General features: G+C 38.3%; 1 protein-coding gene across 3 annotated transcripts in view; it reads right to left on the bottom strand.

Annotated features, from left to right (window-relative positions):
• The window catches only part of SNX13 (sorting nexin 13), a 150,551-nt gene that overhangs the window by 63,263 nt on the left and 66,884 nt on the right, over positions 1-20,404 (bottom strand). For all 3 annotated transcript variants that reach the window (XM_054020257.1, XM_054020259.1, XM_054020258.1), the window contains 8 exons: positions 19,374-19,495; positions 19,106-19,207; positions 14,472-14,560; positions 13,575-13,658; positions 5,654-5,792; positions 4,869-4,957; positions 3,250-3,349; positions 1,713-1,906 (listed from right to left, as the gene is read on the bottom strand). In XM_054020257.1, coding sequence (XP_053876232.1) covers positions 1,713-1,906; positions 3,250-3,349; positions 4,869-4,957; positions 5,654-5,792; positions 13,575-13,658; positions 14,472-14,560; positions 19,106-19,207; positions 19,374-19,495 — 919 coding nt within the window. The remainder of the gene's footprint in view (positions 1-1,712; positions 1,907-3,249; positions 3,350-4,868; positions 4,958-5,653; positions 5,793-13,574; positions 13,659-14,471; positions 14,561-19,105; positions 19,208-19,373; positions 19,496-20,404) is intronic.

The following is a 20,404-nucleotide window of genomic DNA, read 5'->3' as shown; positions in this document are numbered from 1 at the left end:
GCTATACCCCAGTTCCATAATATTACAACTTCAGTGCACAGGGAGGGGATCTTGATCTTCCGTTCGTTGATCTAGAACATGCAAGCCATGTTGTCCATCAAGTTTCTAACGGATTTGCCCTTGATGAGGGGTAGGAACTAAAGGGAGGTGATGTCTGGCCAGGGAGTAGACTGCCGCTAGCCACATTTGAAGGGGGTGCAGTCTGAGCTTCGCATGGCGGACAACAAAAGTGCATGCTGCCATGTGACCCAATAGTCTGAGACAGACCCGGGCCACAGCGAGTGGATGTGCTGTGGACACTGGCAATTAGATGAGACATTGCCTTGAACCTGGCCTCTGGCAGAAACGCTCTGGCTCGGTAGAGTTGAGTACTGCCCTGATAAACTCTATCCATTGGACCAGGACTAAAGTTGATTTTTGTTCGTTTGTTTGTTGCCCAGAGCCCGACAAATGGCTTGCAGCATTTCAATGCTGTGTTAGACTTAGGCCCTGGAGTGGCCCTTGATGAGCCAATCGTCAAGGTAAGGGTAAAGCTGGATACCACAACGCCTGAAGTAGGCCACCACCACTGACACACATTTCATAAACACGCTTGGTGCTGTTTCCAGGCCAAATGGGAACACCGCAAATTGGCAGTGGGCGGTCCCAACTATGAAACGTGGGAACCATCTGTGAGCATGGAATATCGATATGTGAAAGTAAGCTTCTTTCAAATTGAGGGTGGCATACCAGTCCCCTGGATCCAGGGAAGGAATGATGGAGGTCAGGGAGATCATGTGAAACTTCAACTTCTTGAGATACTTGTTGAGGTTCCACAGGTTGAGGATGGGCCATAGACTCCCCTTTGGCATCAAAAGTAGTGGGTGTAAAACTCCTTGCCCCTTAAATGCAGTCGGACTTCGACGGCTCCCACCTACAGAAAGCCTTGCACCTCCCGAACGAGCAGATGCTCATGAGAAGGATCCCTGAAGAGGGAGGGTGGGAGGAAGGAATAGAAATAAACTGGAGAGTATATTCCCCGCTACTGTGCTGATGACCCACTGGTCCGATGTTATAGAGGCCCAGGCAGGGAAGAAGGGGGACAGACGGTTGGAAAATAACAGGGGAGCAGGACACAGGCTATGTCACCCTCAAAATGCTTGCTTACCACCTAGTTGGTTATGGGTGGAGCTCGAATGAGCAGAGGATGCCGGCTTTTAGGTTTTCAATTTGTTTTTCTTCATCTAAGTCAACCAACTTTTGAGTACCTTATATGAATTGCGTTTTACAGGACAGGCAGTCATCAGCGCTGATGCCAGCATCCCTTTTCAGACCTGCTAGCAGGAACTACACCTCTACCCTGACAGAACGCTGTCCTTGGGAGCCAAAAAATCTTACCACATTATAGGTGAAACCGCGTTATATTGAACTTGCTTTGATCCGCCAGAGTGCACAGCCCCGCCTCCCCGGAGCACTGCTTTACCGCATTCTATCCGAATTCATGTTATTCGCGTTATATCGGGGGTAGAGGTGTATTTACCCTATGCTTGATGCAAGTGAAATCATTCAGGTATCAACTGCAACATATCTGTTTTCTTGTAACAAGTTAGCTTCTGATTGTTCTAAATTTAACTAAGAGTTCTGACACTGCAGTGTACTTTTTAAAAAAAAACATTCCACAAATACTTACCAATTCAAAAATTAGTAAATTATTTCAAAAAGAATATTCCTACCTTCTCTGATAAGTACTGCTCATAAATTCCAACTGCAGCTGCTCTTAATAGGCCTTTGGTTTGATTAGTCTGATGTTTTCCATCTTTCTGCCGGCTTAGTAATACCTCCAGCTGTTGCTGTGCTGTAACCCTGTACCCTTCCACTGTCATCCAGAAGAAGAGATGTGCTTGGCCTCCAGTCTGCTGCATGTAATCTACAAAATCAATCATCATTATTGTAATTATACCTGTTAGGATAAAAACACATCTTAAGAACTCACGCATCCTGATGTAAAAAACGGCTAGGTCAGAAACATTAACTAAATTAGGAATAAGCTTCAGGATTTGATTATGGTTTTGGATAAGACTATAACATTGACACTCAGAGTCACTGTAAGAAACGCCCCCCAACGCCCTATGGGATACCCCTAAGACTTCATCAAAAAGCCAAGTCTGGAGGAAAGTTTAGACCTAGGGCTGTGTTTTATATTAAAAAATGAGCACATCACATCTTCTTAATTGTAGCCACAGCCATATGAGATATAATAGGGACTGTGCGCAGCACGGTAGGAGCCAAGAGGAAATTGAGCCTGAGGTAAGATTGGGTCCCTTCACAGAAGTCTAAAAGTTAACTTTTATTTAATCCTTGCAATGTCAGGGCACAACAGAATAAACTGACATTATGTGAAACTTGTAAATGAACTTCACTCCTCTATCAAATTTGTAATTTACTGAAGATGCCAACAATCTAAAGACAAACATTCTTATTCTTGCATATGAATACATTTTAGAGATATTAAAACTAATGCTTTTTAAAAGTTTCTTTAAACAAAGGACATTTTTGGCACCTTTTACAAGGATTTGCAATCCTCCAAATTCTGGCATAGGGATACTACCATAAATAGTCTCAATAGGACTACCTAGAGTATGAGGCAATGCAGAGGCGACACATGGGGTGCATGTGGGGTCATGTCCCGTCCCCGCCAGATTTCACTGGCTGGGCCCCTTCCCTGTGTGGCAGCTCCACAGAGAGAGGTAACAGAAGACACCTGGGAGTTGCAGGGAGGGGCCACTAAGGGTAAGAGGGGATGTGACTCAAACTGTTGAGGGGGTGGGAGAGAAACTTTAAATTGTGCCCCACCACTATCAACAGATACCAGTCATCTCTGAAGCAATGTGGTCATAATTTAAGAAATTTGTTCAATTTAAGAGATATTACCAGCCATCAATATTCCTATTTCAAAAGGAAGAAATCTCCAGACAGATAGAATCTTTCAAAAAGAAACTTAAGTGACACCACTGTAAACATTCACTGAATCAGTCTTGTGGTTAAATCTCTATGTCTGAAAACTCTTTCAAGCTGACTTTAACATGAAGTATGAAGTTAAGAATAATATCAGTTTAACCTGAACTCATCATGGCAAAGACTAAGTTTCAATTCTCTCCGAAAAGTATCATGTATAGTTATGGCATAAGACACAAATGTGTATTAGTTCATATGCTTGTTCTTACCTCAGAAAAAATAATCTTTTCCCCCCCAAAGTTAGAATTTTCTTACCCATAAAAAATTGTAGTGCAACATTGTCTACCAGAATGTTGTCCAGAGGGACTGTGCAAAGTTTTCCAAAGTTTGCTGCCAGTTTCACAGTATCTATTTCCTGTACAATATAGGATACAGCATTGATAAGTTAATATATTATTTTTATTAACTTTTTATATTTTTTAAATTACTATCAAAAAGTGTTTATATAATGTAAACAGATTTACTTTAACTACAGCAAACTGTTTGGGGTTTATTTGGTTTGGTTTTTAAAATGCTAGTTTACAGGATCACTGCTATCGCCACAATTTTTTGTTTGTGTAATTACTTGTAACAGTGTTTGTTTACAGCATAGATGATTCATGCCCTCTGGGGAATTGGATTCTACCCCTGCCACAGAATTCCTGTGGGCAAGTATTTTAAACCTAACTGTTCACAAGTGGCCAATAAGTGTGTAGATAAGAAAATGTTCATCACAACCTTCTGAAATATTTTCTAAAGAAATTATTAGAACCATCTTAAAAATGATCTGACAACCTCAAATTCTGCAGTGAATTCATCAGCACTCCATGATATACAATATGATATAGATCTGTCTGCATTGATATCTGACTTCCATTAGTTATTTTATTGATTATATTACAGTAGTGTCAGGGGCCCAAGTCATGGACCAGAGCCCTACTTGTTAGGTACTGTGTTGGTCAATAAGCACAACCCACATCATCTTTATGCCCCATCCAAGCTTAAAGCTCAACTAATGGAGTCCCAAGAAACAGGACAAAGTCAGATATGCTACAGTAAGAATGCCAACAGTTTTTCAAACGTCACAAGTAGTACAGGCTGGAGACTAGGTGGCAACTGGAGAGGCTGTTAGAACAGAGGAAGCAAGTCAGATGAATTTCTGATACACAAGAACTTCCAAGCAGTGCAAAATACCATTGGTACTTTTAAACAAGTGACAGTCTGAACAACAAACTGTACTTCAAAAGAGAACACTACTACCAATAAATAGGCAGCAACATTACAAACTCCTACAGCTGAAAAACAGGGACTTGATCTAAGGGCCTCCAGACTGAGCTGCTTGCTGCATGAACTTCCTAATCAGAGGCAGGAATTCAATTGATGATGTAGAGAAGCTAAATCCCAGGAGATGAACTCATGTGTCAGAGAAACTGTTTTCTCTTAATTCTTAACTTCATTAGTCAGCTATGCAGCTTACTTCAGTTCTTTTCTAATTGGAAGAGTTTAAAACCAAGATCATTTAAAAATACAGTCAAGATTTTGAAAGGTTTGAAAATAAATCTGAAATATGTAATAGTTATATGTAGCATAATAGCTATATATTTATAAATATAGCACTACATAACATTTTCTAACAGAAGCTTTGATAGGTGAATTTTCCATATAAAGTTGAAAGTATGAAGGTGCAACTTTAGCTACACAATTATTCAGTATATAGTTCAATATATTCAGTATATATACTAAACAGTATAAGCTCAAGGGCTATAGTCATATTTTTCCCTTAATGAACTAGAGAGATATTGTGACAATTTCTAGCAAGTCTTTGACAATTTCACATTATCATTTACAATTAAAACAAACATTAGAAAGAGTATTAATAGAAAAACAGTACTTACTTTTCCTGACTGCAACCTCTGTATTCTTGAATCACATACTTTAACAACATATAATAAGCTGTTTATTTGATTTTTTATAGTATTGATATCTGAAAACAAAACATCACAAGAACTAAGACTAAAGAGGACTGAAGTAGAAACAAACTAGTGATTAAACAATTGATTTAAAGTATATCATCAATTTAAACACACTTTTAAAAAGATACATATCATTTTTTCTTGTTTTGTTCTTATGTAAGGACACCTACCAGAATGAATATCACTGTCAATATTTACAGTGAAGTGGGATTTTTTTTAGTTGTTTTTTTTTTCCAATTTAATTTCTACTGGAAGAACTGAATTGCAGTTAAGTAGTCTTTTTCCTTCCATCCTCAATATAACTTTCAGTTATTATTTAAAAAGTTGAGAGTAATCCATCATCACTAGATGAAGCACTACTGAAAGTCAGAACCAGTCAGGCAGGTTTCAACCAGGACATTTGACTTTTATTAAAATATTAATTTTGTTAGAACAAAACCTATTAAGACACATGATTACTGTTACAAACTATGATAATGGCCACCACAGAAAGGGGAATACAGATGGAGGAAACGAGTCTGATCTTAAGCATCAAAGAAAACTCAGGTTTGAATCTTTCACATAACATTTTTAATAGCACTCATAATTAACTCTATTTAGTAAGGTAAGCGTTCACATTTTAACACTCTTCCTGTAATTACAAAATAAAACAAAAAAACTGTTAGCTTTTGCCTATTTTATTTCTTCATTAAAATAAAAATACTAACCATCTCCTGCTGTATCTAAGGATCGAAGATATTGCAGTTCTTCTCCAGCCTTATCTCTTACTGCTTCCAGCTCCCCTACATTGTCACTTAATTTAATAACATTCATGAAGGCCTCATAGTTACAATTGGAATCACGAATCTGAAATAGCCAGAAAATGTACAACCCAAATTATGCAGAAGAAAAAAAATCTATGCATAGTGTATGCTTCTTCATGGTGAACTGGAATCAGACAATTAAGGGAAAATTGTAATTTTAACATATACTGTATAGTGCCATCACTTTAAAAGCATCACAGTTCATGGCAGCCATGAAATTCAAACTGCTTTCTTAGGATTGTGCCGTCTATGGAGAAACTTGTGGCAGTTTAAACCTCTAAACTTGGTTTTCAATTAGGAAATTCTATTTGAACCTGTAGACTTTTTAAATTAAAAGCTAAATTTTTTTTAAAGAAATTGTAAGAACTTTCTGTTCTGAACAAAGACCAGATTGTGGGTGCCCACACTAATTATGTGCCTGTCATGTTTAAAGCAACAGATTCTGTCATTTTGCTATCACATACAGATCCACACTTGTGTGTTTTGAATTGTTGTTCCTGGCATCAGGAATGATATAAAGTCCCTACCGCATTTAAGGGTTTCCCCACATTCTATCAAGGAAAAAGGTCAGAACTGTAAGGAGTGGGGATGTGTACAATTGTTTATTAAGACAGGAATGGTCCCATGGACAACTAAGACATATTTCACCTCAGAAGACAAATTCTGAAAGTTTAAGACCTCACATTTAAAATCCCCTTCTTGAATATTACAGATCTAGAGGTCTCTCTCTACATGCTAAAACAAAAGGTCAGACACTGAGAACTTGCAGTTCATGGGGAGTGTGAGCTAAGGCACCTTTAAGTCACCATGTTAAAAAGGTCTGGTGACGTTTTCTTCGAAAATCTCTCATGCCCCCTCCACTTGCTTTGGAGCAGGACTTGAAATTCGCAGGGGCAGACATTGTTTTAGGGATGTGCTCTGGGTTGTGTCTGTGAAAATCTGCTTAAATTTGACCAAGTTATAAGTCTTGAAAAATGAAAGTTTGAGCACATACAGTAGAGACAACTTGGATTTCAGCAGCTAAATTTCCCAAAGGTTTTGTCTACTTTGCACATGCTCTAGCTTGAAGCTAAGCAGGGCTTTCCCTGCAATTGTAGCTCTGAGCTGTTGTGCTAGGTCCAGACATTTGAACTGAGTCCAGGGAGACTCTCTCTCCTGTGCTGTCAATGATCCCTCTGCTGGCCCTAGACAGTATGCAGAAGGAAGCTGCCTGATTAGAAAGTGGAGGGGACAAGAGCCAGACCTGCAGGAAGAAGAGGGGAATGGACTGGGACAAGGAGTCAGAAGGGGCAGGGCAGAAAATGAGACTGGGAGTCTGGCTGGCAAGGAGTCTGGGGACACGGAACCAAGATATGTGGGGAACTGGGCCTGGCTGGACAAAGAGACTGGGACGGGGAGTTTGGTGGGATGATACAATGATGAGACACCTGAGGAGTGGAGACTGGGGTTAGCAAGATGATGAAAGTGGCATTCACTGGGACAAGAAATGAAGAGAAGAGAGGAGAAGTGGAAGAGTGAGGATTGGGGGGAACAAAAAGAGTTGAACTTGGAGGGAATGGGCAGAAAAGTCTGTGGCAACACTCCCCTCCTGGAATGGAATCTAAGATTCCTGAGTTTCACCATTCCTCTGCTGTGAAAAAACATCTCCAAAACCCATCCCCATCTAGTACTGTTCCACATAAAAGATGACAACTTACTACCACTTCCAGTTACACCATGACCTCAAATGGCTGACGATCTGAAAGATCAGTAGGTTCCAATGCTGCTGATTACTTCTGAGCATCAACATGACATGATGGAATTTCTGTTTGTCTTTGCTTTTTTAAAATCCTATGATTAAGTTAAGATTTTGTCACGGTTATTTTTAGTAAATGTCAGGGACAGGCTGCAGGCAAAAAACAAAAATTCACTGAATTTTTAACCTTTTATTAAAAATAATGGGGGGAGGAGTGCGCTGCAGAAGAGGCTGAAGCCAAAGAAGTCATGGACCTTCGTTAAAGCCATGGAATCCATGACATTCATGATTAAATCATATCCTTACCTATGACATTACACAATAAAACTATACTAAAAGGTTATTAAGTTGCAAAGTCAAGCACTCATAAGTTAGAAAATGCCAGAATGAAGGTTCACTATAAAACCTTAATTTGGCTCTCTTGTGTGTATGCGTTATGATACAATCTTCAACTGCATGATGAATTTTTTTTGGAAGATGTATAGTGAATGAAGCAATGATGCCCAATCTTATTACACAGGAGGGCTACATAAACCTAAGCACAACCTTAGCAAACCTAAGCAAAACTAGTGTGGGCCAAACAGATTCTACATATTTTAATAAGATTTAAAGTCACCTAACCTAACATCAATCCTGGGCAAGATAATAGAGCGGCTGGTACATTACTCGATTAACAAAGAATTAAAGGAGGATAATATAATTAATGTTAATCAACATTAATAAGTTTTTAATTTAATTTTTATAAGATTTAAAGTCACTTGTATTGATTTATATTTTAGGTTCAGCTTGTTTCATATGTAGATAGATTACTGTACATAGAAACATTGTCTATTTACAACTTGTGTAAACTAGAATGATGTAAACATGACGACAAAATGCTAATGAATCAGCCATTCGTATAATGTGTTGAAGCAGGCCGTGGGCCTTATAAAATGCTCTGGTGGGCGATGTACAATCTGTGCACCATAAATTGAGCAACCTTAAAGTAGGGATGAAAGCAGAGAATGGGCAGTCTAATGCTTACAGCAGTTGAATACTGCCTTTGAGAAATGGATTCAATCCCTGCCTCTGCCACAGAGTTCTTGTGTGATGTTGGGCAAGTCATTTAAAGAAACTTTTCACAGGTTGTTACTAACTGTATGTCCTTCATTTTTAGGGTGCCTGACTTGAGAGCCCGGAAGAAGTGTTAAGTACTCACAGCCACAAGTGAAGTCAATGGGAACTGTAATTTGAACATATAAAGTGCTACGTGAATGAAGCCACGTAAGGAGTTGTGGAACTCCTTACCTGAGAAGGTTGGGAAGGCTAGGACTATAACAGAGTTTAAAAGAGAACTGGATAAATTCATGGTGGTTAAGTCCATTAATGGCTATTAGCCAGGATGAGTAAGGAATGGTGTCCCTAGCCTCTGTCAGTCAGAAGATGGAGATGGATGGCAGGAGAGAGATCACTTGATCATTGCTTGTTAGGTTCACTCCATCTGGGGCACCTGGCATTGGCCACTGTCGGTAGACAGGATACTGGGCTAGATGGACCTTTGGTCTGACCCGGTACGGCCTCTCTTATGTTCTTATGTATGTCTTCTGAAGAATCAGGCTGTAGGCATCTCAAACTGAAGCCCCCAAAATTAGTGGATACTTTTGACTAGAGTGGATCAAAAAAATTTCAGTGGAAGCTGATTACTTTGAAAAAATGCAGTTAGTTGAGATTGAAACATCTTGCTGGCCTGAAAATTTCTGTCAAGAAAAAGGCAAAATGTTTGCAACTGACAGTGCTGTTCTAATTTTTTGTTTCAAATTATATTAAAATTTTATTTTAGTCAAATACTAAATATAATACAGAAAGTCTATACAAAATGACAGTACTGAAATGATGCATTTTGACACTAAACAAAACATTTTGAGGGTCCCTAATTGCATTTTTTAATTTTCATTTTGCCAGAAATTTCAGATTTGCATTCTGAATCAGAATGAGATGTCTTTCAAAGTGTCAGAATTCTCATGGGAACCAGAATTTCCATTCCAAGCTATTCTATTTTTGACCATAAGCTCTTTATGCCACTACTCCCCATCTATAAAATGAGATAGTAATACCACCTCATCTCACAAGGGTATTGTGAAAAGAAATTAAATTAATATTTGTGATGCACTCGAATGCTATTGCGATGAGCACCACAGAAGAGTCCATGAGGAAATTAATAATTCTGACTTCAGCACAGGTTCTGAATAGCATGCAGTAAATAAAGCATGGAACCATGCATTGAACAAGGAGTTAAAAAAACATTAAATAGCTCCATTGGTGTGAATACCATCCATTCTGCACTGAGTTATGTGGGGTCCTGTAGAAAAATAATATGTGATCATGAAACTAAAAACTGTCATAATTCATATGAAAGCAACCTTAATACTGACATTTCTTAACTTTTCAGTGCTTGACTTTGGAACCTTAATGTAGTTTTGTGTGTGTATGTGTAACATATGTGTAGCATGGAAGACAAGCTCAGGAAGATTTTCATTTAAATCTGTCTGCCTTCATAGATGACACCTTACTAAGTGGAACTGAAACATCCATCATGAACTTCCATCATAATCCAGAGTAAAAATATTTTCAAGTCAATAAAATCCCATGGATGAACTTTCTAACCCTATTAGAAAGTGGCAGCACAACTTTGGTCTCAGAAATTGGAAATTCTTTTTAACCTGATTTGAATCTAAACAAGTCAAAATTTCTCAGAAAGCAGGCCATCTAGTTATTTTTTGGAAATACTTATTTGGAAAGAGTCCGACCTCGGACAACTATAATATAGGCCTTTCTGCCTTACATCAATCCTGGGCAAGACAATGGAGTGTCTGGTACATTACTTGATTAACAAAGAATTAAAGGAGGATAATATAATTAATGTCAATCAACATAGGTTTAAGGAAAATGGATCTCGTCAAACTAACTTGATTTTTTTAATGTGATTATACATGTTGTTGAAAGAGGTAATAGTGTTGACATTCTTTGTACCACATGACATTAGAAAGATATAAAATTAACATGGTATACATTTTATAAATTAAAAGTTGGCTAACTGATAAGTCTCAAAATGTAATCGTAAGCAGGGTCACCACTGAGCAAGTGTGTTTTCAGTTGGGTCCCATAGGGATCAGTTCTTGACCCTACGCTATTTAACATTTTTATCTATTGCCAGGAAGAAAACAAAATCATTACTGAAAGTTTGCAAATAACACAAAACTTGGGGTAGTGCTAAATAATGAAGAGAACAGGTCACTAATGCAGAGCCCTTTTGATTGTTTGCTTGGACATAAGCAATGTGTATTTTAATACAGCTAACTGTAAATGTATACATCTAGGAACAAAGAATACAGGCCATACTTATAGGGTGGCAAACTATGTTTTGGGAAGCAGTACCATTGAAGAAATTTGGTGTCATGGTAGATAAATAAACTGAACATGAACTCTCTCAGTATGATGCTGTGGCCAAAGTAATTATACAGTCCTGGAATGCATAAACACGAGAATATTCAGTAGGAATAGAGAGTACCCTTGATTTATATAGTGGCATGATGATATTTTCTGTCTTATTGTCTTTCCCTTCCCTAATGATTCCTAACATTCTGTTAGCTTTTTTGACTGCTGCTTCACACTGAGCAGATGTTTTCACAGAACTATCCACAATGACTCCAAGATTTCTTTCTTGAGTGGTAACAGCTAATTTAGACCCCATCATTTTGCATGTATAGCTGGGGCTATGTTTTCCAATATGCATTACGTGGCATTTATTAACATTGAATTTCATTTGACATTTTGTTGCCTAGTCAACAAGAGATCCCCTTGTAACTCTTCATAGTCAACTTTTCACTTAACTATCTTGTGTAATTTTGTATCATCTGCAGACCTTGCCTCCTCACTGTTTACCCCGTTTCCGCATCATTTATAAATATGTTGAACAGCATTGATCCCAGTATAGATCCTTAGGGGACCATGCTATTTATCTCTCTCCATTGTGAAAACTGACCATTTATTCCTGTAATTTATTTTCTATCTTGTAACCAGTTACTGATCCATAAGAGGACCTTCCTTCTTATTCCATGACTGCTTACTTTGCTTAAGTATGAAGTTGTGTTGTAGTCATGTTTGCCCCACGGTATTAGAGAGAAATGGTGGGTGAGATAATATCTTATCGTTTAATGTCTTTGCTTACAAGACTTTGAAGAGGGACCTTGTCAAAGGCTTTATGAAAGTCCAAGTACACTGTATCAAGTGGATCACCCTTGTCCATGTTTGCTGATACCCTCAAAGAATTCTTTGATATTGGTGAGGCATGATTTCCCTTTACAAAAGGGACTCCTTTGTTGACTCTTCCCCAACATGTTGTTTTCATCTATGTATCTGATAATTCTGTTCTTTACTATAGTTTGAACCAATTTCCTAGTACTTAAATTAGGTTCACCAGCCTGTGATTGCCTAGATCACCCCTCTAGCATTCCTTAAAAATCATCCTTACATTATCTATCCTCCAGTCACCATGTACAGAGGCTGATTTAAGCAATAGGTTAAATACCACAATTAGTAGTTCTGCAATTTCATATTTGAGTTACTTCTGGTCCTGGTGACTTATTACTGTTTAATTTATCAATTTGTTCCCAAACCACCTTGAAAGATGTATCAATCTGGAACAGTTCCTGATGTGTGTCACCAAAAAAGAATTCCTCAAGTGTGGAAATCTCCATCATATCTTCTGCAGTGAAGACTTATGCAAAGAATTTAGCTTCTCCGCAATGACCCTGTCTCCCTTGAGTGCTTCTTCAGCATCTCAATCGTACAGTGGCCCCACTGACTGTTTTGCAGGCTGACTGCTTCTAATGTACTTAAACTGCTATTAGTTTTTATTTCATCTGTCATTCTTAAAGCCCTTAAGAAAACGACTTCATTTGGAGGCATGCTATTAGAAATATTAATAATGTTAATAATGTTACTGAATTCATCTTTATCATAGTATTATGATCTACTGTTACTGTTTTTATCTTCCATGTAACACTAAAACAATTCCCAAAATTCTTACAAATATAGTTTTCGACCAACCAAAATCTGTTGCTCCATTAAAAATGTGTCTACTCTCATTCCATTAAAAATGATTGAGAACATTCAAGTTGCAGTTAAACACTTAAAAGTCACGCAACCAAAAGTATACGGTTGCATATGCACTTTACCTCTGCCCTTTTGTGCATACTTTAGGTGATCTCTCTACTGTGAGCCTTAGGAACTGTGCAGCTTTAACCTTTAACAGCAGGATGCATGTTAAATTATACATCAGCTAACAACTAAATGTTTCACTCTGTTGTGTGCAAGTGCAGGCTTCCTTAGCTGTGCATCATGATTAGGAAAGTACTGTGCATGTGCAAAGTGTGATTTAAGATGTGTCATGTCTATTCCAACCCAAAACTAAATTTTTGATGCAACTCTCACAAACATTTTTCAATAAAAGCATTTCCACAAGAAATACTGCAGAACTAGACCCCTCAAAACACTTTACCAGGGGTCGGCACCCCATGTTGCACGACAGACCCTCAACAAAATTACTGTACTGAGTGACGGACATGGGGGAGGGGGGAGAGAGAGGGGTATGTCATTCAGTCATTCAATTTCTTGAAAAATTAACATGGACCTCAAAATTTTTACCACAAACACTTGTGTCCATGTACAGATACGTTGCTGACCCCTGCACTTCACTATAACAAAATTAATTCTTGAAGACAAATTACTTTCCTCCTTAATTTGACTATACTCAATTTTTACTCAAACTTTTTAAAAAAGTTCACCTGCATGTACAGAGCAAGCTTAGAAACTATCATCCTGAAAAAACAAAGTTTGAGAAAGTTATAAAGCCACCAAAGCAGGGAATTAGAATAGGAATTCTTATGCAACATTAACAATAGCATCACTACCACTTTTACTCTAATGATGTACTATTACAAATTGTATTTCCACTAAACCAACCATGCTTAGAGAGCACAGGAAAAGAGAATAGGAATGTGTTTACAGATGAATATTCTGGAAATACTACTGAAGCACTAAAAAGCTTACCATCCATATGACATACTGATTAATATAATCAGGATCACTGAGCTGGTTTATTAATGGAAGAAGAATTCCTCGGGCGAGGATTTCCTGAAAAATGAAATGTAATACAATTGAAATCTGTCCTCTAGATCTAAAAAGTGACAAATGGTTTACTCAAAAAACTATCAAATTTTACTATGAATTCAATGTAAAGCTTCTATTTGAGTGACTAGTGAAACTTCAAGCATATTAAGAACAAACTTAAAAACAAATTATGAAACAAAAAAATTAAAGAAAATTAGGTTTATTTCTCAGGACTCACTCTCCACACCCAAAGGTAAATTCTTGTGATAAATAAAGAATGTTAGCTCTCTTAGTCTGCTGTGTGCCCAGTATAGAAACTAGGCATCTGACCTCAAGGAAGACAGCCTAAATATCACAGCAATAGGAACCTTAGAGAAATATGACAAATGAAACACTCATCCCCATACGATTTTAAGAATTTTAGTATTAGTTGGACAAGAATAGAACGGTGACCATTGAAAAACATTTACCTTCTATAGTATCTGCAGTCTCAGTTATTTCCCATTTTAAGTATATCAGAGTTACAGTATCACAAAAACCATTGAGTGATGTCAGTAGGTAAATATTGACTTTTGAACAGTGACTATTGCACATCCAAAAGTCACTCATATCTCTAACAAATGTTAACTAGAATTGTTCACCAATGTCATATAAAAAGTCAACACCTCCAGATGAAAACATGTATCTAACTTATTATGTTGAAAAGTATCATCTGGTATTAATATACTAGCTGCTGATTGCATTTTATACAACACGCAAAATCAGTGACCTAGATCTAAATCTCTTTTATAATATATGACTGGAAGTCTTAGGGTGAAATATAAATCCTAAATTTACCCTGACAAAGTATCGCATGATCTTGTTCTGGAAGTCTCCAGGAGGTAGCAATAAATACAGTAACACCTCACACAGATCCCTTAGGAATCCTAGGGAAAAACAACAACAAAATATCAATCCAATATAGAGTAGTGACAACACTACATATTCCCTTCCATTATTCTCATGTAAGAAAAAAAGCTTTAGTTTATGGGCTGAATTTGAAAGTATTAAATATACTTTTCAATGATTCTCAAACTTTTAAGTTTTATTTTTCTACTTTATATAAACATATGGAACTGTCATCAAGTCTTACAATGCAAATGACTTTACTGATTTTATATATATTGACTAGAATGGATGGATGTGTGCATGGTCTTAACTTTCACAGAAACAGCTATTCCCCTTCAGTGCATTTTTTTCATACTTATGCATAGAGCAATTCAGGATTTTTTCAACAAAATAATTTTTTGTTGGAAAAGGCAAACTAGTTGAAACAAACTCTTCGTAGGAATGAATCAGTTTCCATTAAACTTTCATTGGGAAGTTTCTCAGGTCCAGGATATGAGAGAAAGACCCAGAATAGTTAATGGTCCAGTGGTCAGAGAACTCATGTGGGATACCCTGATTCAAATCCCTGCTCTGAATGAGACAGAGCAGAGACGTGAACCTGGAAGAGAATGCCTGGCTATGAGGATGGAGTTGACAGACGGGCTTAGGCTTCCTTGACCATGAGATGCTATTCCAGGAAGAAGGACTGCTAAGCTGAGATGGGGTCCACTTATCAAGGAAGGGGAAGAGCATATTTGAATACAGACTGGCTAACCTAGTGAGGAGGGCTTTAAACTAAGTTTGATGGGGGCAGGTGACAAAAGCCCAGAGGTAAGTCAAAAAACATGGGCGAAGGGTTGGAATGTGGGGGAGACCATGAGCCATTATAGCAGGGATAAGGGAGAGATGTGAGAGAACACACGGGGAAATCAAATCAGTATCTTAGATGTCTGTATACCAATGCGAGAAGTATGGGGAATAAGCAGGAAGAATTCAAAATGCCAGTTAAACAAACATAGTTGGCATCACAGATTAATACACATGACTAGAATATTGGTATAGAAGGATACAGCTTGCTCAGGCAAAAAGGGAGGAGGTATAAATTAAAAATATACACTCTTGGACTGAGGTTGAGATGGAAAAAGAAGACAGACTGTTGAAAGGATAAAAGGGGTAAAAAACAAGGGTGATTTCATAATAGGGGTCTACTACAGACCACCTAACCAGGAAGAAGAGGTGGATGAGTTTAAAAAAAAAAAAAACTAACAAAATCATCTAGAGCATGGGACTTGGTGGTGATGGGGGACTTCAACTACTCAGACATCTGTTGGGAAAATAATGCAGCAGGGCACAGATTATCCAACAAATTCTTGGAATGTATTGGAGACAAAAAAAAATTATTTCAGAAGGTGGCGAAAGCTACTGAGAAAGGCTGTTCTAGATATGATTTTGACAAATAGGGAGGAACTGGTTGAGAATTTGAAAGTGGAAGGCAGCTTGGGTGAAAGCAATCATGAAATGGTAGCATTCACCATTCTCAGCAAGGGTAGAAGGGAAAACAGAACAATAAAGATAATGGATTTCAAGAAGGCAGACTTGAGCAAATTCAGGGAGTTGGTAGTTAAGATCCCATGGGAAGCAAGTCTAAGGGGAAAAACATTTCAACAGAGCTGGCAGTTTTCAAAGAGACATTATTAAGGGAAACTATCCCACTGTATAGGAAAGATAAGAAGTATGGCAAGAGACCACCTGGGCTTAACCAGGAGATATTCAATGATCTGAAACTCAAAAGCAAGTCCTACAAAAAGTATAAACTAGACTAAATTCCAAAAATGAATATAAACAGACAACACGAGTATGTAGGGACAAAATTAGAAAGGCTAAGGCATAAAACAAGATTAAACTACCTAGACACATAAAAGGTAACAAGAAAATATTCTTCAAATACATTAGAAGCAAGAGGAAGACCAAGGATAGGGTAGACCCATTACTCAAGGGGGTACGGGGAGGGGGAGGAAGGGGGCAAGGCATGCAACAATAGAGAATGTGGAAATGGCAGAAGTGCTAAATGACTTTTGTGTTTCAGTTTTCACCAACCAGATTAGTAGCAATTGGACATTTAACAAAGTGAATGCTAGTGAAAATGAGGTAGGATCAGAGGTAAAATAGGAAAAGTACAAGTTAAAAATTACTTCAACATTTTTTTCAAGTCACCAGGGGCCCAATGAAATACACCCTAGAATATTCAAGGAGCTGACTGAGGAGATATCTGAACCTAGAGATTATCTTCGAAAAGTCTTGGATGACGGGAGAGATTCCAGAGGACTGGAAAATGGAAAAAAATACTGTTGATCTACAAAAAGGGAAATAAGGACAACCCAGGGAATTACAAACCAGTCAGCTTAACTTCTGTACCCAGAAAGATAATGGAGCAAATATCTTGTGGATGGGGGGGCGGAGAGGGGAGTAGTAGATGTGGTATATCTTGACTTTAGTAAGGCTTTTGATACGGTCTCTCAAGACCCTCTCATAAACAAACTAGAGAAATACAACTTAGATCAGAGGTCCCCAAAGTGTGGGGCGTGCACCCCCTGGGGAGGGGCATGGAGCAATGTCTGGAGGGGCACAGCAGGGAGGGAGCACCATCCAGCCCCTCCATGTCTCCAGCTCTGCTCTGGTCCGGTCCCCAGCCACATTCCCAGCTCCCGACCCTGCACCCAATGTCAACTCTGCTCCGCTCCCGGCCCCACAACAGCCCCCAGCCTCGGCCACTGGCCGGGGCTCCATTCCCGGCCCAGGACCAAGGCTGGGGGCAAGGCCAGGAGCAGAGCTGCACCTGGCCGCTGGCCCAGCCGCGGCCCCAGACTCACCCCCAGTTGCAACCACCTTACCAGTCCACGTCCCCCTCACTCCACCACGGCCGCAGCCCCGCTCCCAGCTCTGGGGGGACGCAACCCTCAAAAGTTGGGGACTGCTGACCTAGATGGATCTACTCATAACTGGTTGGAAAACCATTCCCAGAGAGTAGTTATCAGTGGTTCACAGCCAAGCTGGAAGGGGATATAGAGTGTGTTCCCACAAGGATCAGTTCTGGGTCTGGTTCTGTTCAACATCTTAATGGCACAGAGAATACACTCACTAAGTTTGTGGACGATACAAAGCTGCTTTGGAGGATAGGATTAAAATTCAAAATGATCTGGACAACCTGGAGAAATAGTCTGATGTAAGTAGGATGAAATTCAATAAGGACAAATGCAAAGTACTCCACTTAGGAAGGAGCAATCAGTTGCATACATACAAAATGGAAAATAACCACCTACGAAGGAGTACTGCGGAAAGGGATCTGGGGGTCACAGCAGATCACAAGCTAAATACAGATCAACAGTGTAACACTGTTGCAAAAAAAGCAAACATTCTGGGATGTATTAGCAGGAATGTTGTAAGCAAGACACAGGAATCTATTCCATGCTGATATAGCCTCAACTGGAGTAGTGTGTCCAGTTCTGGGTGCCACATTTCTGGAAAGATGTGTACAAATTGGAGAAAGTCCAGAGAAGAGCAACAAAAATGATTAAAAGTCTAAAAAACATGACCTATGAGGAAAAATTGAAAAAATTGGTTTCATTTAGGCTGGAGAACAGAAGACTGAGGGAAGGCCATGGTAACAGTTTTCAAGTACATAGAGGGTTGTTACAAGGAGGAGGGAGGTAAATTGTTCTCGTTAACCTCTGAGGATAGCACAAGAAGCAATGGGCTTAAATTGCAGCAAGAGAGGTTTAGGTTCAACATTAGGAAAAGCCTCCTAAATGTCAGGATAGTTAAGCACTGGAATAAGTTGCCCAGGGAGATTGTGGAATCTCAGTCATTGTCTAACCTGCTCTTAAAAATCTCCAAACACCTGTCAGGGATGGTCTAGATAATACTTAGTCCTGCCATGAGTGCAGGGGACTGGATTAGATGACCACTCAAGGCCCCTTCCACTCTACGATTCTCTGATTCCTACAACCCAAAAGTGCCCTAATCACTAGGCTACACAGTCAAACTCTCTCTCTCTCTCTCGTTCTAACCCAAGAATAGTTATTTATTCAAAGTGGAATGGTTCCAACAGGAAAGAGAGACCCACCCCAAAAAAGCCAATAGCATGACGTTTAGCGCACTCACATGGGAGACCCAGATTCAAGTCCCTGCTCTGAACCAGGCAGTAACTGTACTATTAATGACATAAAATTTCTTGTAACTATTATTGATTTTTTATTTTTTAAACAAAACAGATCCTTGTTTCTTCATCCAGATACCAGTCTGATGTTAGATGTAGAATTAACTAGCCTCTCCCTCCTCCCACCCCCACCTATAAAGGGAAACCATGAACTTGAATAAAGTCACATTTCCATCAAATTCTTTCAGCCCTCATTACATATATTGACACTGCCACTAAAAGTATAATACTGACATGCACCAAACAAGAAATATATGAAATATGTCAAAATTGGTTGCAATGAAGTTAACAGCTTAGCTTTGAATCTCTTACATGTTATTGGCTGATGCCATAACTAACATAGCTTAATGTAGCAACACAACTCTTAGAAAATAATCATTAGAAAAACCTTCTTCATCTTTGGGAGAAGTGCAGACTAGATCACGACAGACTTCCTTCTCCATTTCAACTTCAACCTTAAAGAATGTATCTACAAGGTCTTCTGCTGTACCTACACAAAAGACATTAGAAGATATTTGTGTACATGAAAGACTTTTGTAAGTCACTAGTAATTGAATACAAATAAAAAAATTGTTTGGGTGAAGTGAAGAATAGAGAAATTTGCTATGCAGGGTCAACAACAAAAAAGTCAAATGCATTTTAAATTATGGCAATACCTTTCATTTGATCATCTTTTTCTGTTATCCTTTGTTGAGCTTTTCTGAATACTCGAAGATGAGTGGCAAAATCATCAACAAGTCGTGTGGTGAAATAAGGCTGCCAGTCCATTTCTTTTGACCTTACAGAAAACAGACTATACATCAACAAAAAATTTTAAAGCAGAATAAAATGCTAATTTCTTTTAATGTTAATGTCAACAGTAGTTATCTAAGGACTTGAGAATTATAATTTAGTATTACATTTCTGAAAGCCTGTACAATTACTATATGAACAATCAACAGTATGGTCCTGCTGTAACTTAGCTCAGGGAGGTCTACAGAAGGCTACGCAAAAGGATTAATTTGACACACTCAAACACACGTTTCCATGTTTAGATTGTTTGTTCGTACAACACTAGAAAGCTTTACATCAACAAAAACAACACACATGGAGGACGAGAAAAAGCTTAAATGATGTATGATTTCTTACATACTATAAATGAATTTACAAAATCAACTATAAAGTATATTGTACAACAGTAATTTCAACATTTGCATCAAAATGTTAAAAATGAGCATATTTGCATTTTTCATAAATTGTATTAAGCATAAGAAAACAAAGGTCTAACATTTGTAGTGTCTCAATGTAATACTAATAGACCTCCCAAACAGATCTGTGACATTACTTGTGAAAAAATATGTTCTCACACCTTGCAATATATAATCATATTAGAAATCACCATTATAATATTGCACTTGCTTATAGCTAAACAACCAATCATTAAAAAAAAAAAAATCACATGGACTGTGAGGAAGCCAGTTATATTGATGACATTTTACACATTTGGTAAAATAGCAGCCACCATTTTATTATATTTATGTATCAACATTTCATTAGTGCTCTTAGAGAAAAAAACACTTTCTAATCGTGTAGACTGAAGTGTGTTCCTCCCTTTTGCTTTTAGTAAAGCAGGAGGCAGGCAATCACAGCTCCTCCTCCTTGCTAGGCATTCCCATTGTGGGTTCTTTCTTAACTGAAAAACAAGAGT

Source organism: Malaclemys terrapin, chromosome 2 (genome assembly GCF_027887155.1).
Source record: "Malaclemys terrapin pileata isolate rMalTer1 chromosome 2, rMalTer1.hap1, whole genome shotgun sequence".
Taxonomy (NCBI): Eukaryota; Metazoa; Chordata; order Testudines; family Emydidae; genus Malaclemys; species Malaclemys terrapin.
Note: the sequence above shows the minus strand (reverse complement) of the source record. Positions and strands in the feature narration are given on the sequence as shown.